Source organism: Macaca fascicularis, chromosome 1 (assembly GCF_037993035.2).
Source record: "Macaca fascicularis isolate 582-1 chromosome 1, T2T-MFA8v1.1".
NCBI classification, from domain to species: domain Eukaryota; kingdom Metazoa; phylum Chordata; class Mammalia; order Primates; family Cercopithecidae; genus Macaca; species Macaca fascicularis.
The window spans coordinates 125,865,099-125,885,292 of record NC_088375.1 but is presented as its reverse complement, the minus strand read 5'-3'; the positions used below and the strand labels follow the sequence as shown (position 1 = coordinate 125,885,292).

Here is a 20,194-nt window from a genome sequence, read left to right as displayed (position 1 = left end):
AGATGCTTTTATAGTCTCCCACAGCAGCCTTCATTCACCATCATACACAGAGAGCACTCAGTGTTACATTGTACTGCAACTGCCTGCTTACTTCTCTGTGTCCTCCAGTAGACCATGAGATCTAAGACAGGGACTGCATCTCAGATCCATAGGACCTATTAAGGTGCTTGGCACCTAATAGACACTCAATAAATATTGGATAGTTTTTGAATGTTGTTGAAAAAGCTTGAACTGTCCTCCTCTGGTCACCATTCTCTCTCTTTTCATTCACTGACAAAAAAGTCAGAAAAATATAATTTTTATTTACCCACCTTACTTTGTCACTATCGTACTTTTCACTATCATCTTTTCACTTACTTTGTCACTTTTCATCTCACTTTGTCACTATCTTTTATGATGACTTCTCTTGCCAAGATTACCAACGACCTCCTAGACCTTCAATTCAGTAGCTTCTTTTCATTCCAAATCCTCTGGGACTGCTCTGCAGCACTCTCTTGAAATGATCCTCTATCCTGCATGGATCACGGATCGCCCACTCTCTCTCTCTCTCTCTCTCTCTCTCTCTCTCTCTCCCTCTCTCTCTCTCTCTCTCTCTCACACACACACACACACACACACACACACGCACACACTTTAGTTGATCTGTTTGCATATCTCTGTTTTTCTCCATTCCTTTATAAGCTCCTATGTGTTATTCATTTGCATCTCTAGTAAACAGCATAGTGCCTGGCACACAACGGAACTTTGTAACTATGAATGTTACATGATTAAAACTCTCTGGGCTTCCAGGCCATCTCTTTCTTCATCTCCTTTTTCTCTTAACTGCTTGTTCTTAGGCACCTTCACAACCTCCTCTTTGTCTACCCTTTAAATATTCTTCAGAGGAACTCATCCTTATCCACCTTTTGGGCTTCAGCTATCAGTGATTACCTCAATTTCCAAACGTATATTTTCAATTCCCAATGCATTTTTATGAGCTAAGGCTGCCTCTCTCTCTCTACATGTACTGCAAGCAAATCCCATAAAGACTCATTATCTCTTCCATTCCCAACCTGCCCTCCTCCTGCTTTCAATTTCAGTCAATGAAATTAACATTCATCCAGTGCTCTAAATGACAAACCTCAAAGTCCCCTAATGCATCTCACTGTCTTTGCCCCCTGTCCTGCAGGGTAAGAAGCTTTACCCATTACCAATCCCCACCCCCGAACCTGCCTCTGAGTCTTTTTGCCTCTGAGTCTTTATTTTTTTATTTCTTTCTCCTGGAACACCTTACCCCACTTTGTCCCAAATCATTTTCATCCTTTGAAATTCAAAAAACTGATTAATTTCAATCAATTGTTTCTCTGAGTTCTACATAACTTGGTGCTAGGTTTTGTTTTTTTAATGACCTGTCTAAACATATCTTCCTCACTAGATTGTAAAATTCTTGAGGGCAGTTACTGGCTTTTGGTTATTGGGTCTAGCCAATGATTGACATTTTAGGCAATTTTTAAAATTTTTTATATGAATGAAGGAGTAAATGAGTAAACTGAGAAAGAAAATCTTTTCAATTAAACCCTTTCAGAGATTACTGTGACAGAATCTTAGTGAAAATGACAATAACTCAGTTTAAAAACATGAACATCACGTAACCAACTTTACAACATTCATTGTAACAATATATGCATGATTATAGAAGGCAGGTAATTGTTATTCATCTAGGGAGGTTTTTTGGGGGGTGTGTGTGTGTGTGTGTGTGTGTGTGTGTGTGTTTTAAGCCTGCCCTGATAATTTTGTTTTGTGTTTAAGACCGGGTCTCGTTCTGCTGCCCAAGCTAGAGTGCAGTGGTGCGATATTGGATGACTGCAAGCTCCGCTTCCCGGCTCAGGCTAACCTCCGTCCTCAGCCTCCCGAGTAGCTGGGACTACAGGCGCGCGACATCACGCCAGGTTCCCTGCAGAATTTGATTTTAAGCATTTCAGTTCTCAGTATAGACAGACAAATTTTTAAAGGGAAGGTATTATTTTAACTGCTTCTTTGCTCTTTTATCTTTTGTCCTGGGTGACAGGAACTAACTAAGCTATACCCGAAAGAAAGTGCCTGCAGCAGTATGGTGCCTGGGCACTTGATAGGCCCTCAATACATCATTTTCCCTTTTCTTACCTTATCTTCCTTTTATATTTGAAGGCTCGTGAATTTAGAGTACCTAAAGGAAATTTTAGTTTTAGGATTTCAATTCGACCAAAACAACGCTGAGATTTTAATTGCCTCTATTAACCCATGACTCTCAACCCCAAAGGAAAGAAACCACTGGAGGGGGTGGGGGAGAAAGGAGGCGGTGCAAAAGCTCAAAAGAAAGCCGGAGAGGAAGCGGTAGAAGGAAGCTTTCTCTCTCGGGTTTGTCTTTTTTTAACCCCAGAAAGGCGTGACGTGCTAACTGCCGTCGCGGGTTAGAGTCCGCGGCCAAGCCCGCGCCCGCCCACAAAGTCCCCGCCCGTCCTCCCGCTTCCGCCCCGCCGTGCGCTGCAGGCCGCGGCCGCTGGGGGCGCCCCCGACCCCCGAGGCGCTGAGGCGGCGGTTCCTCGAGCCTCTCCTCTCCCGACTCCCAGACGGGAGGCGGCGGCGGCGGCGGCGGCGGCGGCGGCGAGCTGCGCACCGAAAGGGCGCTCACCTCTCCGGGCGAGCTGCAGTACGACCGCTCCCCGCGGGCGGTCGGGGTCCGCGCCGCAGCTGCCGCCGCGCTCCGGCCCAGGCTGCCGCGAGAGGCGGCGGCAGCGGCCCCGGCCGCGGCCGGCCTGCGGCGCCCCCCGGCCGCGCCCCCGCGCGCAGCTCGCGGCCCCGGCCATGGGGCTGGGCGGATCCAGGGCTCGGCCAAGCTGAGGCGGCGGCGCCCGGCCGTGCGCCCAGCTTGCAGGCGCCTGGCTCTCACGATGATGAAGAAGAAGAAGTTTAAGTTTAAGGTGGACTTCGAGCTCGAGGAGCTCTCCTCAGTGCCCTTCGTCAATGGGGTCCTCTTCTGCAAGATGCGGCTGCTGGACGGCGGCAGCTTCACCGCCGAGTCCTCCAGGTAACTCGCCTCCCGCGCCTCCTCGCCCGTGTCTGCTTGGCCAGGGCTTGTTGGATAGGCAGCATCTCTCCTTGGCCCATTTGCTCGCCTTTCCCTAGGGACCGCTCTGAAATCAGTCGAATTTATTGATCTGCAAAGTGCTTTGCAAATGGGTTCTTCTCAGCTGGCCTTGGCTCCTGCGCTCCTGACTCCAGATGGTGCCTGGTGTCTGCTCTTCCCTCCCAAATCCTCTAGAAATGGGAGCAATGGCCGGAGAGAGAGGATGCTTCTGGTTTCTCTTAAGACATGTCCATATTTGTGAAATGCAAAGTAGAACTTGAGCTGTTAAAAACAAAAATAACACAAACTGCTGGAGTTCCAAGAGCCCAGCTCTGAACAGAAACCTAGGCTTAGCACAATTCTTTCTCCCTTGTAGGTTACACGGGGACTTGGCCACCCAGTCTGAGACTGGGGTAGGCCTGGCCGGGCTTGACTTGAGTCAAGTGCTCCTGGCAGACGAAACAACAGTCTGTGCCTCATCAGAGAGCGGCGTCTCCAGTTAGACGCTAATGCTGGATGAATTAGTCTTGAAGCGGCCACTAGTGGATCTCCTTGTGGAGAGCTTAGAGCCAGACGGGTAGCCCAGGCCCAGCCCTCATTTTAAAATGAGCCCCTGGGCACTCCCAGAGAGAGGCATTAGCAGGTTACAGAATGAAGCTATTAAATAATAGGTGTGGCATTAATAATAGGTGTGGCAGTGTTTCTTGAGTAATTTCAGAGCTACTCACAGGTTGACAGATGTACCCTAAGGTGCTTTCTTTAAATATGTATATAGAGAGAAAACAATTTTTTTAATGAACTTTGCAGTTCCTGAGATCAAGAAGGGTTAAAAGTTAATGTTTATTTTGCCCATATATACTGGTCTTAGACTTTATTTTTGCCCTAAAAATATTCTACTTAAAAAAAAATTCAGTCATCCCATTTATAATGTAAAGGAAATAATGTCACTGGATTGTGGAATTGGGCCCAGAAACTTGTCTTCTGGGGCCATATTGAAGGCTATGGAAGCCAGAAAATGTCTAGTTGGCTAAACCAAAGGATATATGAAATTAATAGTTTGCTGAAGACAGTTTTTAAAATTAAACTGTGGTGACACATCAGTAGATATTCAGCTAAGTATTTTAAACACCTGTTAGAGAAGAATGTAACCTATTTTGGTGCAAAAAAAAAAATTGGACCGTCTCTTAGTTGTGAAAAAGCCTAAGCCAATTCGTGAAGGTCCTGTTGGTGCAGGTGACAGTCTTGCCCTGAGCCCTAGACTGTTTTTCTGCAGGATCCCACCCCCTATATCAGGCAGTTAGACTGGCGCTCCTGGGCCAGTAGTGACACCTGGTGGTCAGGGCATTTGTCTACCGGGCTTCCTTCCTACCTCAGTTATGTTGATTTGACTTACTTCCCACGAGTCAGTTATTCTTTCGTTGTAGGCAGTCATTTATGCAGCCAATATATGTTGGCTTCTAAATATATTATCCTATTTAATTCTCACAGCAAGTCTATAAGGTAGGGGTCCCATTTTGTAGATAAATAAACTGAGGCTCAGAAAGCATAACTCACTTTCCTAAGGTCACCTCAGCTGGTAAGTGCGATGCCAGATTCTGATCAGGTCTGTGTAACTTCAAACAGGGTGATGCCAGATAAAGGAGTAAATCGTGTGCCATATATGAAAGTTTCTGAATAGGGAGCTTCCTAATGACTTTAATGAGCAAGAAGTATACTCCGCAAGACTTAGAAATGAAAAAGTTGAGTATCTTGGGTTAAACTCACGCCTTTTTCTTCCAACTAAAATTTGACTTTGATCAATTTGATTTTAAGTAAGATTAGGAATAGTGCTCTGTATAGCCAAACCAAAAAGCCATATAGTGTGAGGGAAATGACTCATAATAAGGAGCCTGTGCCTTTGACATTAGGTAGAGATAGTTGGTGTAAAGCTAAGAGCAAGGGTTTGGAATGTGGTGGGTCTAAGCTTAAACCCCAGTTCCACAATGGTAAACCTGGATGGGTTACTTAGAGTCCCAAAACTTCTGTATGTGGAATGGAAACCATCACTGACATGTGGTGGTGTGAGGATTTAGTGAGATGATGTGCCCAAAACACCTAAACAGTGCTTTAGCATCCAGTTGGCACTTAAAGAGGAGACCGGGGACTTGTCCAAGAAGGTCCAATTGCTTTAGATGTTATATTTGATTCCTTTATCCTAACAACTACAAAATTGTTGGTTTGAGAAGGAGGCCTTATTTTACAAGAAAAAAAGAAAGAAAGAAAATCTGAAATATCTAAAGGAAGTGAATTATTTCAAAATCACAGAACTTTTAATTAGTGGGTGCCAGTCAAGGCAGTGCATCTCTAATTGAACGCTAGATTTTAACTTTTTAAAAATTGCTCTATGTGCCTCTTAAAAGTCACGTATAATTAACACTGTAACATTTCTCCTGTAAAAATATGAAATGAGTTACATAGAAAAGAGGTAACATAGCAGGCTCAAGACTACTATTCTTAGAAAGGCCTATGTACGTGGCTGGCCCTTGGCTGGCATCTGGGAGCTTGAATGGTAAATGGTTCCATACATGATATAAAACTACCTAAATGATAAGAGTGGCTCACTGTGCCTAGACTGTACAGAGTGGTTTATGCTAAATTCCGTCTGGAATTTTGGTTCTTGCCAGGCAGCCTGCATGACCGGCCCTAATACGAATTTTAGGCATTGAGTCTCTTGTGAGTTTCCCTGTTAGACAGCACATCACAATTGAATGCTAGGGAAATTAAGTGTGTGATGATTCGACTTTGTATCTTTACATTGTAGTAAATCTTAGCCATGAGTGGGACTGTATGCTGAGTCCTGTGAGTCCTAATGAATCACCAAATTCAGGATTAGTCTTGCAGACTCCCCGATGGATGAACCTATATAAAATAATACTCATCTTGCTACAGAAAAGCCTTAGAGGCACACAGAAAATTACATATATAGATATAGATATAAATAGAGAGACCCAAATATATATAGGTCATATACATTTGATATATATATTAATATATTTGGCTTTGTACAACAACTAAACATGCAGATCATTTATTGTTCACCAAATATTAGTTGAGCATTTACCAGGTTTCTATTTATGGCTCTCCATCTGGGATTGTGAGAAGTACAACAAATATGAGGATCCACAAGGGAATTACTTCTGATGAAATTAGATCATAGATGTATAATTGCTTGACAGTAGAAGACAGTGTGACTTAGTGCCCAATGAATGGATCAGACAATATATGAGTGTTGTTGAAATTCTAAAGCAAAAGAGTTTATTTACAACTGTAATGGTTACTAACAACCACATTGGTATTTCAGTGGAGCACGCTGGGAGGATGAATTTGCATTAACAAAGTGAGGGTGGGAGGACAGCTTGAGCAAGTCATTAATAAGAGTTGATGATAGATCAGCCTGATTGCAGAGCATTCACGTTGGACAGAAGCAGAAGACCAGATTAGAGAAACACTTTGAATACCATTGTAAAGAGTTTCTTTCTACTCTCTTTCTACAAATGAGAGTTGCTTTCAGGGTAAAATTAAACCCAAGATTCTTGAACTGACTTGTGTGATTAAAGTGGTGTTTAACCTGGCTGATAGGCTGATGCTATTTGTATTCAAGGTTGGGTGGGGGGGAAATTAGAGATAGGGAGACAAATTAGGAAGCTATTAAAATAACCCAAGCAGGAGCTAATGAGAACCTGAACTCAGAGTTGTCTCATGTAAGTGACTGATAAATGATTATATTATGACAGATGCCTTGATGCCACGACAGAAGTAAAGAAGTCAGGAAAATAATTTGTTTTGTTTAAGGGGAATATTGCATATGGTGGTGGAAGATATGGTGGGTTAAGTTGCATGCTTAGCACTCTACATTTGAGGTGACAGTGAGCCTGATGAGTAGTTGGAGGCATTTATTACGGTATGTGGATTTCTTAGATGTTGTCTATTGGAGCCATATAGGACTGCTTACTAAACTTATTTAGAATTTCCTTACATTGTTTTTACCCTTTTAAAGATTATTACTGAAAAAAGGCCAGGCATAGTGGCTCATGCCTGTAAATCCCAGCACTTTCGGAGGCCGAGGTGGGCAGATTCGTTGAGCTCAGGAGTTTGAGACCAGCCTGGACAACATGGTAAAACCCCATTTCTACAAAAAATATACCAAAAAATTAGCTAGATGTGGTGATGGGCACCTGTAGTGCCGGCTACTCAGGAGGCTGAGGTGGGAGGATCACTTGAACCCGGGAGGCAGAGGTTGCAGTGAGCCGAGATCACCGGCACTGCACTCCAGCCTGGGCAACAGAGTAAGACCCTATCTCAAAAATAAATAAATAAAAATAAAGATTATTAGTGAAAATTAATTTCAGAATCCAGTTTTTCTCAGTATTGTTTTCAATGAAGAGATTGGAAAAATATAAAGACTAAAAGGTAATTATTTGTGATAAATGTTGTTAAAATGATCAGGGTAAATTGTCAGATTTTTACATGCCATAGTTAATAAAATATTTGGAAAATACATTGTACAATTATAGTGGTCTATTCAACTGAGGCTAAATTGTTGCCTAATAAAATATAGTCATGTATCCCTTAACAATGAGGATCTGTTCTGAGGAGCGCATCCTTAGGCGATTTCATCATTGTGCAAAAGTCAAAGTGTACTTACACAAACCTAGATGGTATAGCCTACTACGTGCTTAGGCTATATCGTATAGCCTGTTGCTCTGCCCACGTTGTATATTTGGTCTGTTGTTGACCAAGATGTCCTCATGCAGTACATGACTGTATTTCTGAAGATGTTTCAAAAGGACAATATTATTTTATTTAAATATTTTCACAGTACTTCCTCTGCAAAAGCATTTAAATCACTTTTGAGGTTTATTAAAACTGTCAGGGCAGGTTTAATTGTGGCCTACTTAAAGGAATAGTTGGAAGACATTTTTCCTATATCTTTTAGAATTCCCTAGTTTGCCTTATTTTGTTCATCTTTTTTTTGTGCTGATAGCCAAATAGTTTTCTAAGTTTCACATGAGGCTGTGGCAGAAACACATGTGAATTTGGGGAGTGTCCGGGAAGCCGATGAGCACATCTGTGTGCTGGACCTTTTACTTTGTAAACAAGCGGAAAGAATTTCTTTCTTTTGGCCAGAGTACATCCTTCTGTTTTCAAGATTTTAGTTCACTGCACATTGTGTATTTGTTTTAGTAAACATTTCTTATTGAAAAAGTAATACAGATTCATGTGGAAATTTTAGAAAATAGAAAGACAAAAAGAAAGGAACAAAAATTGCCCATAAATGAACCACCCAGGGATAATCACTATTATAAATATTTTAGTATAGAAATGAGGAGCCTTTATTGATCCGTACACATACATGTATACCCACACTCCCCCACATGACTATCACATATCCTTTTTAAGCCAAAATGAGATTATACTATACTTAGTACAGTTTTTTACTTCATGTATCTTTTCATATCATTAAATATTCAATTACAAAATTATTTTAATAGATGCATATTATTCTATTGTATGAGTTTCCATCATTTATTGAACCAAGTCACTTTTAAAGTCTTTCTCCTTTCCTTTCTTTTTTATTAATAGTTTTATAAATAAACTACAATAAACATCCTTATAACCAAGTTTGGTATACATCTATTATTATTTATTTAGGATTAACACTTAGAAATGGAATTATAGAGTCACAGGGCATGCAGATTTTTAAGGGTTTTGATATATATTTTCAACTTGCTCTTCAGTGCATTAAATTGATTTTTTAAGATCAGTAATCACTAACAAGCAGCAAATTATCAAAAGTTACTAGCAGTAGAAAGTACTATCTGACCATATGGCACAGAATTCTTTGTACCCTAAATCCAGCAACCCCTCTCCTAGGTATACATTTGAAGGAATTGAAATAAGTATGTTGAAGAGAATTCTGTGCTCTCATTGTCTTTGCAGCATTATTTACAATAGCCAAGTTATTGAAATAACTTAAGTGTCTGTAAACACATGAATGGATAAAGAAAATGTGGTATATACAATGGAAATTATTCAGCCTTTAAAAAAAAAAAAAAAGGAAATCATGTCATTTATGACAACATGGATGAACCTGGAGGACTTTTCTTTTTAAGTGAAATAAGCCAGGCACAGAAAGACAAATACTACATCATCTCACATATATGTGGGATATAAAAAAGGTGAACTCATAGTGGGTGAGGGAACAGAGAGATGGGGAACTATTGGTCACAGGGTACAGATGGGATGAATGTGTTCAGATCTGTTGTACAAACTGGTGACTATAGTTAATAATAATGTATTATACTTGAAAATTGCTAAGAGAACAGATCATAAGTGTTCTCCAACAGCAAAAAAATAAGTGTGTGAGTTGATGGATATGTTAATTGGCTTGATTTAACAATTTCACAATATATACACATATCAAAACATTACATAGTACACAGTGAGTAGATACAATTTTTATTTGTCAACTATATTTTAATATAGATAAGTAATTAAAATTTAAAAATTTAAAAATTTTAAAATTTTAAAATTTTAAAAATTTTAATTAAAAAAGTTCCTTATACCCTGACCAGAAATGGAGTCATCAGTTCACATTATTAAAGTACCAGGAATAATAGCAACTGACACTTATTTGAGCACTTTCCCAGTGCATCAGGAACTTTTCTAAGCCTTTACATTTAATCTTCAAGATATTCCTGTGAGGAAGGTGCCATTATTACGTCATTACCATTATGAGTACCCTTGCCATGATTATTGCTGCTATTACTCTCGTTTTATACCTGGGGGAACAGAAGCACAAAGGGATGCCGAAAGTTACTCAGCTAGTAAGTGGTAGAGCTAGGAGGCATTCTAGCTCCAAGGACCACTGTTAATCACTAAATTCTACTGCCTTTCAGGCTTTGTGTTGTATGCTTTCTCATTTTTATGTTTTATAAAAATGGTAGATAAATATATAGATATACTATAACTTTTTCTGAATGTCAGTTTCAGAAAACTGGTTCCAATATGTGACATCATTAAACAGGTTACAAGACCTGGCCCCTTTAGATTTGAGGCAGTTGTATATGAAAGCTAAGTAAAGTGCAGCTGGGCATTTTTGTGGGCTCATGCCTGTAATCCCAGCACTTTGGAAGACTGAAGCAGGAGGGTGACTTGAGCCCAGAAATTCAAGAAGAGCCTGGGCAACGTAGTGAGACCCTGTCTTTGAAGAAAATTTAAAAATTAGCGGGGTGTCGTGGCATGCACCTGTGTTCCCAGCTACTCAGGGAGAAGGAGGTGGGAGAATCGCTTGAGCTTGGGAGATTGAAGCTGCAATGAGCCATGATTGCATCACTGCACTCCAGCCTGGGTGATGGAGCAGGACTCTGTCTCAAAAAAAAAGAAAAAAAGAAAAAAGAAAAGAAAAATGGTACTCATTCTACTTTTTTTTTTCAAGATGTGGCTTTGTACAACCAAGTTCACAAAATTTAGTCACATTATTGGATAGTCATATCTTATAAAAATAGTATTAATGCCATTTTACACCCATAAGTTAATATTCACCATTGTGTCACTGAGCCTTACATAGCAGGCATTTTGTAAATATTGAAAGAAAGCAAATATTTGGAGAAAAGATCTGTTGTAGTTTTGCTAAAGATGACACATATGCAGAGATCACTAAACTAAATATATGGGGGAAGTATATCCTGTTTTATCTACGCAGCTTATGAAAAATTATGTTCAGTTTGGAGTGTAGGTCTTTGAGGGTTATCAAATGGAGGTCCAAGGAAGGTATTGGGATTCTTAAGAATCTTGAGTTATGCTAATAGCAGGAGACTGGGGTTAGTCTTGAGAGAAGATAATGGTCTTCAAATACTAAAAAATTGACTTGTATATATGTATATTTTACATTCCTAATTTTATTTGATTTTTACAAAACCCCTTTAATAGAAGTAGAAAACCATTGTCACCTGTTTTTGGTTTAGGATGAATAGCAGGTGCTATAACAAGGTATTTTTAAAAAGTAACAAGTGGCTTAACCAAGATAGAAGTTTACCTCTTTTTCATATGAAGTCCAAGCTAGTGTGGTAGCTGTGCTCTGTCCAGTTGTCAGGGGCCTGGAGTCTTTTTGTCTTGTTGCTCTCAGGGTATTGTTCTCATCCACAGGGACTAACTTGGCTTACCCCACATCCGAATTCCAGCCACTGGGAAGGAGGAGAGGGGAAGGGGAGGTCCCTTGTGCTCACATTCCATTGACCAGGACATCAGCACCATGCCACATCCAGCCCCAAGGTTGAGAAATGTAGTCTTTGCTGGGTGCCTATATGCCTAGCAAAACACTCACTTAGAATAAAGGGAGGAGAGGACAGATATCAGGATAATTAGCCTCTGTCATACCGCTCTTTTAGACATGAGAAAGTTGATCCTTAGAAAATAATTTGTCCAAAGTCACATATCAACTAATGAAAGATATTTGAAAAATTGTCCCATAAAGAGGGAATAGACTTATGCTGGGTGCAGCTGAGGACAGAACTAGGACCAGTGGGGAGCTGTTAAAGAAGGCATGTTTCTATTCAGATAATATTAAAACAAATAAGTTGTAACATTTAGGAGAGTACAATAGTGAGTAGGCTACCTCAGTACTACTAACAGTTGAATGACCTCACCCTTTTGTCAGGAATGTTACTCATCATTAGGAGGATGGGTCATCTAGATGATGATGCTGATTATTCTTTTTACAGACAGAGTCTTACTCTGTTGCCCAGGCTAGACAGGCTTGAGTGCAGTGGCACGATCATAGCTCACTGCAGCCTTGAATTCCTGGGCTCAAGCGATCCTCTCTCCTCAGCCTCCTGAGTAGCTGGGGCTACAGGTATGTGCCACAGGAGCATGCTAAATTTTCTATTTTTGTAGAGATGTGTTCTTGCTATGTTGCCCAGGCTGGTCTCAAATTCCTGGCCTCAAGCAATCCTCCTGTCTCAGCCGCCTAAAGTGCTGGGATTACAGGTGTAAGTCACTGTACCTAGCCTCACCTAAATGATTCTTAAGGCCCTTTCTAACTCCAAAATTCTATGATTAAGCTTTCAATTTTGTCTTTTAATACTACTCTTCCTAATCCTTTCATTATAGCTGGGTCTGGACAGCTTATATCAGCCAATTATATATGCATTTGTGTCTCCTTGATATCCTCTCCTTCACCCTTCTTTTAGTCAATCTATATTTCAGCCATTCTTTAAGATCTAAATCAGATATCTTCTCAGTTTTATACCCATACGTGTCCAACCTACAGTCCACCCACTGCTGCTAACATTACTATACATACTGTACCCTTAATTAATGTTCGTTACTTGTTGAATGAATGAAAACTTTTCTCACCATCCCACTGTGATTTCACTTCTCACTCAATTCTTACAGTTCTTGTTGCTACCAGTCATTTCACACCAAATTTACTCTTTCAGTTACCTTCATGAAAAATTACCATACGGTGTACAATTTGCAGTAATAAAAACAAATTCAAGAATAGGTAGAAAGGTGAAAGTGTTTAACTGGGAGTTTTTTTGTGGGGGTGGGATCAGGGGAAGTGTCATGGAAGAGAATTCCTTAGCAGGGTTTTTTTTAAAGTCTAGCTGGAGGGGAAAACGGAGTGATAAAGGGAACAGAAGACACGGTGACATGAAGCAGTGTTGTGTTGAGGGCACAGTGGGTAGAGTGGTGTATAACTGCTGCCACATAGAGGGAGGGAGAGGAAGTGGTCATTTCAAGGAGCCTAGACTTGGTTCTGTGCTGTAGTTTAGGGAGCCAAAAGCAGGGAGTGATATGCAAAGTTAGTGGTTTGGTTTAGGGTTGGAATTGAAGAGAATTCTCATCTGACACATGACCTTAGCTTTCTCAGTAGCAACCAAGAAAGGTAGAGTAAGGGATATGAGGATAATGATGAAAGATCAGAAAAACTTCCACAAGGAATGGGAGAGGAAGCTGACCAAAGACAAGTCCAAAAGTCCCAACCGAAATTTAAAAACATGAATTTTAATGATAGCAGTATACGCATTCATGCAGTTTTCTCCAGCAGGGCTTGTACATTAGGATAGGAGGCAGTGGGTAGTACAATTGATTCAGGTTTGGAGGTTTATAGGTATGTGGAAAGGCCTAAGGCAATAGGGAGTACTAGTGAAAAAGGAATCTAAAGAATTGGTAATGGAGTCCAGATTTCATAAGGAGCAAAACCAGGCCAGGAATAAATAAGGAAAATATGGAACAGTTGGAGGATGAAGGCCTCAGTGATGTTAAAGGAAGATATGTGTGGAAGGAAAGACGCTGTGCAGAATTAGGTGGTGGGGAGGGGCTGTGCTCAGAGTGGGATATTAATGCTTGTGATTATTTCAGTAGAGCAGTCCACAGTTGGGTGTTGGTATGGATGTTGCTGAGATGGTGTGAAGAATGGCATAGGGCAAAGAACCCTGAGTCTAGGGCGTGCTGTTTGCATGGTATTAAGATAGCCAGAATGATTGCAGGTGTTGGATTGAAGAGAAAAAGACTGCAAAACAGCTACTTCAGTGTCTCATCAACCTGGAAGGGAAGAGTGTGACATAAGCCAGACATCATGTGCCTCAAGCTTTTAAGCCCTAAGCTTAAAACTAGAAGAGTTACAGCCTGCATGTGGCAATGAATTGTTCGGAGAGTGCTGGCACTGCCTCTGGACCTGTGGAAGATGGGGGTGGAGAATAAACATCGCCTCTGCTGTAGGGGATACAATACAGCTAGTGTCCTCGTGAGATAGCCGGGTTTCAGTTAGGCAGTAAGAGGAGTGTTCTGTGAAGAGGCTGAGAGTATGAGGGTTTGTTTAATCCTGGAACAGAGGTTTCAGGTGGTATCATGGAATGAGTTGGGAGAGAGAGGAGCAAGAGAGTAAGTCGGAGTGAGGAAGAACAGAACAGTAGGACAGAGCAGATTGAGGATTTAGGGAGAATAGGTGACCAAGACTTTCATCTTAGATTTTTCGTACAGATTCCAGGAATGAAAGGTATAATTTGAACTGACTGGCCTTAAATTTTTCAGTTTTCAATTAAAAGTGATACAAGACAGTTTCTCCAGCTGCTACTTGTTGGAGTGTAAAAATGAGGTTGCGTTAGGTCCTGCCACCCACTGCCTAGGAAGTTGTGCCTTCTTTCTTACTGTCTCACACCCCTCTACTGACAAACTTAATCTTCATCCTCACCAATCTTTTAACTATCATTTCAGAGGATGAACTATTCTTCCTCCTGTTCCTTGCCATTTCTCTGTATCTTTGATCCTATCCTTGTTTACCTTCGTTCTCCTTCTCTATACAATTCTGATACCAACTTCATGAGAAATATATCTACATTTCCTGTCTCTTAAGCATTTGTGCTCTCCCCTCAATCTTGTACTCTGTTGATCCAGCACTCAACTAAAACTGTTTTTGCTAATACCATCAGTCATCCCTGATTGCCATGTCTAGTCAGTATTTTCTCATTTGTACCTTTGTACTCGGTTTGAAACACTCTGAAAATTACCTGTTTCTTGAAACTTGACTATCTTGACTTCCATGAATCCTATTCTTCACATCTCTAATTCCTTCTCTGAATTGCTTGAAGGCACTTCTTCTGCCTGCCCTTTTTTTATAGACTTTATTTTCAGAGCAAAATTGAATGGAAAATACACAGAGTTTCCATATGCCCACTGCCTCCTGCTCACATAGCCTCCCCCACTAGCAACATCCTGCCACACGGTCGTACATTTTTGCCAGTAGAGAACCTACATTGACACATCATTATCACCCAAAGTTCACAGCCTACATTAGGGTTTACTCTTGGTGTTGTACATTCTAGGGGGTTGGCAAGTATCTAATAACATGTATTCACCTATCTAGTGTCATACAGAATAGTTTCACTGCCCTAAAAATCTTCTGTGTTCCACCTTTTCATTCCTCTTTCTCCTCTAATCCTTGATTTATGTTATTTATTTATTTATTTATTTATTTATTTATTTATTTATTTTGAGACGGAGTCTTGCCCTGTCGCCCAGGCTGGAGTGCATTTGCAATGGTGCGATCTTGGCTCACTGCAACCTCCGCCTCCCGGGTTCAAGCGATTCTCCTGCCTCAGCCTCCCAAGTAGCTGGGATTACAGGAGCGCACCACCACACCTGGCTAATTTTTTTGTGTGTCTTTAGTACAGATGGGCTTTCACCATGGTTTTGCCTTTTCCAGAATGTCATATAGTTGGAATCATGCAGTATGTAACTTTTTCATATTGGCTTCTTTCGCTTAGTAATATGCATTTAAGGTTCCTCTTCCTTCATGGGCTCGTAATTCATTTCTTTTTAGCACTGAACAATAGTAATTATCTGGATATACTGTGGTCTATCCATTCATCTACATATCTTAGTTGCTTCCAAGTTTTGGCAATTATGAATAAAGTTGCCATACACATGTGTGTGCATGTTTTTGTGTGGACATAAGCTTTCACCTTATTTGGTTAAACACTGAGGAGCACGACTGCTGGGTCATATTAGAAGAGTATTGCCCACCCATTTTTAAAGGCTTTACAGGATCTGTGAGGCAAGGAGGGCAATTATTAGGATTCTGCTTTGCAAATTTTTTTGAGATTCCGTCTCAAAAAAAAAAAAAAAAAGATCAGAAAAGGTAAATTATTTACCCAACATTATACTAGTAGTAAGTGATAGAGCAGGTCTAAAATTCAAGATTCCTGCTGACTCATCCAAGACTTTTTCATTATCTTATGTGACCTCTTTATTGCATAACAGAGAAATAGAGTTTACATTTCTCACCTGGAGGTCCAGGCCAAAAACTTCTACACAATCCTTGAAAAACTACAGTACCTCGTATAGCCTTGGCTGGGAAAGGGAATAGGCTGGAAAAGTAACTATAGTCTTTGCTAGGGCCTTTAGTGATGAGGATATTAGAGTCTCCCATAAATCCAAGAATTTGTTTGTATTTACAATGTGTTAGGCCAAGAGTGAAAAGGCAACTCAGAAAATATTTGCAAATCATGTACTTCATAAGGGATTGATATCAAGAATAAAGAACTCCTACAACTCAATAACAACAAAAACACCAAACAACCCAATAAAAAGTGGACAAAGGACTTGAATAGACATTTCTCCAGAGAAGTTATACAAATGGCCAAAAGCACAAGAAAAGGTACACAACATCACTTATCATTACGGAAATGCAAATCAAAACCACAGTGAGGTATCACCTCTCACTCATTAGGATGGCAACTGTCAAAAACAAAAAACAAAAACAAAAAAATAACAAGTATTGGCAATGATGTGGAGAAATTAGAACCCTTTTACATTGTTGGGAATGTAAAATGGGGCAGCCATTGTGGAAAACAGTATGGTGGTCCCTCAAAAAACTTTAAAACAGCAATTCTTCTGGATGTATACTCAAAGAATTAAAAGCAGGGACTTAAATATTTGGACACCCATGTTCATAGCAGCATTATTCTAAGTCACTGAAAGGTGGAAGAAAACTAAGTGTCCATCACAGGATGAATGGATAAACAAAATGTGGTATATACATACAGTGGAATATTATTCAGCCTTAAAAAATGAAGGAAATGCCAACACATGCTACAACATGGGTGAAGGTTGGGGACATTATGCTAAATAATCCAATCACAAAAAAAAAAAAAAAAGACAAATACTCTGTAATTCTGCTTAAATGAGGTACCAAAAGTAATCAGAGTCATAGAGATAGAAAATAGAATGGTGGTTGCCAGGGGCTGGGGTAGGGAAAAATGAAGAGTGTAATGGATATGGAGTTTTGGTTTTGCAAGATAAAAAGAGTTCTGGAGATTGAATGCACAACAATGTGAATGTACTTAACACTACTGAACTGTACACTTAAAAATGATTAAGATGGGCCGGGCGCGGTGGCTCATGCCTGTAATCCCAGCACTTTGGGAGTCAGATCGCCTCAGGTCAGGAGTTCAAGACCAGCCTGGCCAACATGGTGAAACCCCATCTCTACTAAAAATACGGAAATTAGCTGGGCGGTGGTGGGCGCCTGTAATCCCAGCTATTCGGGAGGCTAAGGGAGGAGAACCGCTTGAACCCAGGAGGCAGAGGTTGCAGTGAGCCGAGATCACACCACTGCACTCCAGCCTGGATGCCAAAAGCTAGACTTCATCTCAAACAAAAAGGGGGTGGGGGGTTAAGTGGTCAATTTTATGAGTATTTTACCACAATTTTTTAAATGAATAAATATTTCACCCCCCCCAATTTTTATTAAGCCAAACCAATTATTTGTACATTAATATATTCAACTAATGTAGACTTGTATTTAAAAAAAAAAGTTTTCTGTTTTTTAAACTTCGTAATTTAGGAACATTTTATTATGAATTTTTCTGCAGTAGCAATGATGAGTTCATGCAATCATTCTACCAACTAATGTGATTTAGTAGAATATTCACATATGGGCTTAAACAGTAATTGATTTTTATTTAACAGTTTTAGAAAAATCCCTCTGTCAGATGATAACTGTTTACCATCAGAGGAATTGCCAGACTGTTTTTCAAAGAGGCTACACTGCGAAATGCTTCCCTGATGAAGATTCAGGGTTGCTATAGCACTCTTTAAAGTGGTTTTTCACAATAAGCACAAGTCAAAATGTTATTAGAGTCAAAATGTCTGACATTCTATTATCCCATTTTCCCCCTTCCTCGTTAAGTCCTACTAATCCTTTAAAGCTCATAGATGCCATCTCTTCTAAGGAGTCGTCCCTAATTTCTCAGCTAAAATTAATAGCTCCGTTCCTTCTGGGAACTTTCAGGGATTGGTGGGACTTAAACAGAAAAGGGAAACAGTTACCATATGACTCAGCAATTCCACTCCTAGGTGGAATGAAATTCTGTATTCAAGAGAAAAGAAAATATGTCACACAAAAATGTGTACATGAATTTTCTTAGCACCATTGTTCATAACAGCCAAAAAGTTGAAACAACCCCAGTGTCCATCAACTGATGAATGGATAAATGAAACGTGATGTATCCATAGCATGGAATGTTACTCAGCAATAAGATGAAATGAAGTACTGCTAGATGCAACAACATGGATGAAGCTTGAAAACATCATGATCAGTAAGGAAGCCAGTCACAAAAAAACACATATTCGATGATTCAATTGATATAAAACATCTGGAATAAGCAAAAATCTACAGAGACAGAAAGTAAATTAGTGGTTGGCTAGGGCTGAGGGACTGGAGGGAAATGGGCAGTGACTGCTAGTGGATATGAGGTTTCTTTTGGAGGTGATGAAAATGTTCTAAAATTGACTGTGGCAATGGTTTCACAAACTGAATATACTAAAAGCAATGAATTTGTACACTTAAAATGAGATACGATATGTGGATGATATATGTGAATTACATCTCAATAAAACAGGCTTTTCCATTTTAATGTTATTTGTTTTGTGTATGTGTGTGTGTGAGATGGAGGTGTCACTATTTGCCCAGGCTGTTCTCAAACTCCTGGGTTCAAGCAATCTGCTCGCCTCAGCCTTCCAAGTGGCTGGGACCACATGCACGCACCACTGTGCCTGGCTCCTAAAAAAGCTTTTTTTAAAAAAGCATTTTTTGACAAAATTCCCCTAAACTAATACAATTCCTGGGCAATTCATTTTTTAATTTAGCAAATACCTGCCTAGGTAATATATTGTTTTATTCTGCTTCTATACTGAGTAGCTGAGACTATAGGTGGATGCCACCACCCCCAGATAATTTTTCATTTTTCTGTTGAGACAAGGTCTTGCTATGTTGCCTGGGCTGGTCTCGAGCACTTGGCTTCAAGCCATCCTCTCACCTAAGCCTCCCAAAGTGCTGAGATTACAAAGTGTGAGCCACTGTGCCTGGCTCAGTGCTATTTTTCCAACAGCATGAGCTCACTTCGTATCTCTAGGCCACGTTTTGGTAGTTTTCACAACATTTCAAACTTTCTCATTATTGTTATAGCTCTTATGATGATCTGTGATTAGTGATCTTTGATGTTACTGTTGTAATTGTTTTGGGGAGCCATGAACTGCACCCAGAGAAGGTGGTAAACTTAGTGAGTGTTGTGTGTGCTCTGACTGCTCTACTCACTGGCCGTTCCCTCATCTCTCTTCCGCTTCTGGGACCTCTCTATTCCCTGAGACAAAAGAATATTAAAATTAGGCTAATTAGCCCTACAGTGGCCTCTAAATGTTCAAGTGAAAGGAAGAGTTGCGCATCTCTCACTTTAAGTCAAAAGCTAGCAATGATTAGGCTTAGTGAGGAAGGCATGTCAAAAGCTGGGATAGGCCAAAAGCTAGGCCTCTTGCACCAAACATTTAGCCAAGCTGTGAATGCAAAGGAAAAGTTCTTGAAGGAAATTAAAAGTGCTACTCCAGTGAACACATGAATGATAAGAAAGTGAAACAGCCTTATTGCTGATATGGAGAAAATTTTAGTGGTTGGACAGAAGATCACACCAGCCACAATATTTCCTTAAACCAAAACCTATTCCCTGACTCTCCTCAATTCTACGAAGTCTAAAAGGTGAGGGAAATGCAAAAGAAAAGTTTGAAACTGGCGTAGGTTGATTCACGGGGTTTAAGGAAAGAAGGCATTTCCATAACATAAAAGTGCAAGGGGAAGCGGCAAATGCTAAAGTAAAAGCGCAGCAACTTATCAAGAAGATCTTGCTAAGATCATTGATGAAGGGGGCTATGCTAAACAACAGATTTTCAATGTAGATAAAACAGCCTTCTATTGGAAGGCAATGCCATCTAAGATTTTCGTAGCTAGAGAGAAGTCAGTGCCTGGCTTCAGAACTTCAAATGATAGGCTCACTCTCTTGTTAGGAGCTAATGCAACTAGTGACTTTCAGTTGAAGCCAGTGGTCACTTATCATTGTGAAAATCCTAGGGCCCTTAAGAATGATGCTAAGTCTACTCTGCCTGTGCTCTATAAGTGGAAGAACAAAGCCTGGATGACAGCACATCTATTTACAGCATAGTTTACTGAATATTTTAAGCCCACTGTTGAGACCTACTGCTCAGAAAAAAGAAAAAAAAAAAAAGATTCCTTTC

The 20,194-nt window shown here is 40.2% G+C and overlaps 1 protein-coding gene and 1 long non-coding RNA gene across 2 annotated transcripts in view; one reads left to right on the top strand and one right to left on the bottom strand.

Annotated features, from left to right (window-relative positions):
- LOC107126858 (uncharacterized) overlaps positions 1-2,800 on the bottom strand; it is a 128,601-nt gene extending 125,801 nt beyond the window's left edge. The window contains exon 1 of the long non-coding RNA XR_010588402.2: positions 2,651-2,800. This is a non-coding gene — a long non-coding RNA (uncharacterized lncRNA). The remainder of the gene's footprint in view (positions 1-2,650) is intronic.
- The window catches only part of EEIG2 (EEIG family member 2), a 74,553-nt gene continuing 56,956 nt past the window's right edge, over positions 2,598-20,194 (top strand). Inside the window, exon 1 of the mRNA XM_015431904.4 lies at positions 2,598-3,046. Coding sequence (XP_015287390.1) covers positions 2,910-3,046 — 137 coding nt within the window. The 5' untranslated portion in view covers positions 2,598-2,909. The remainder of the gene's footprint in view (positions 3,047-20,194) is intronic.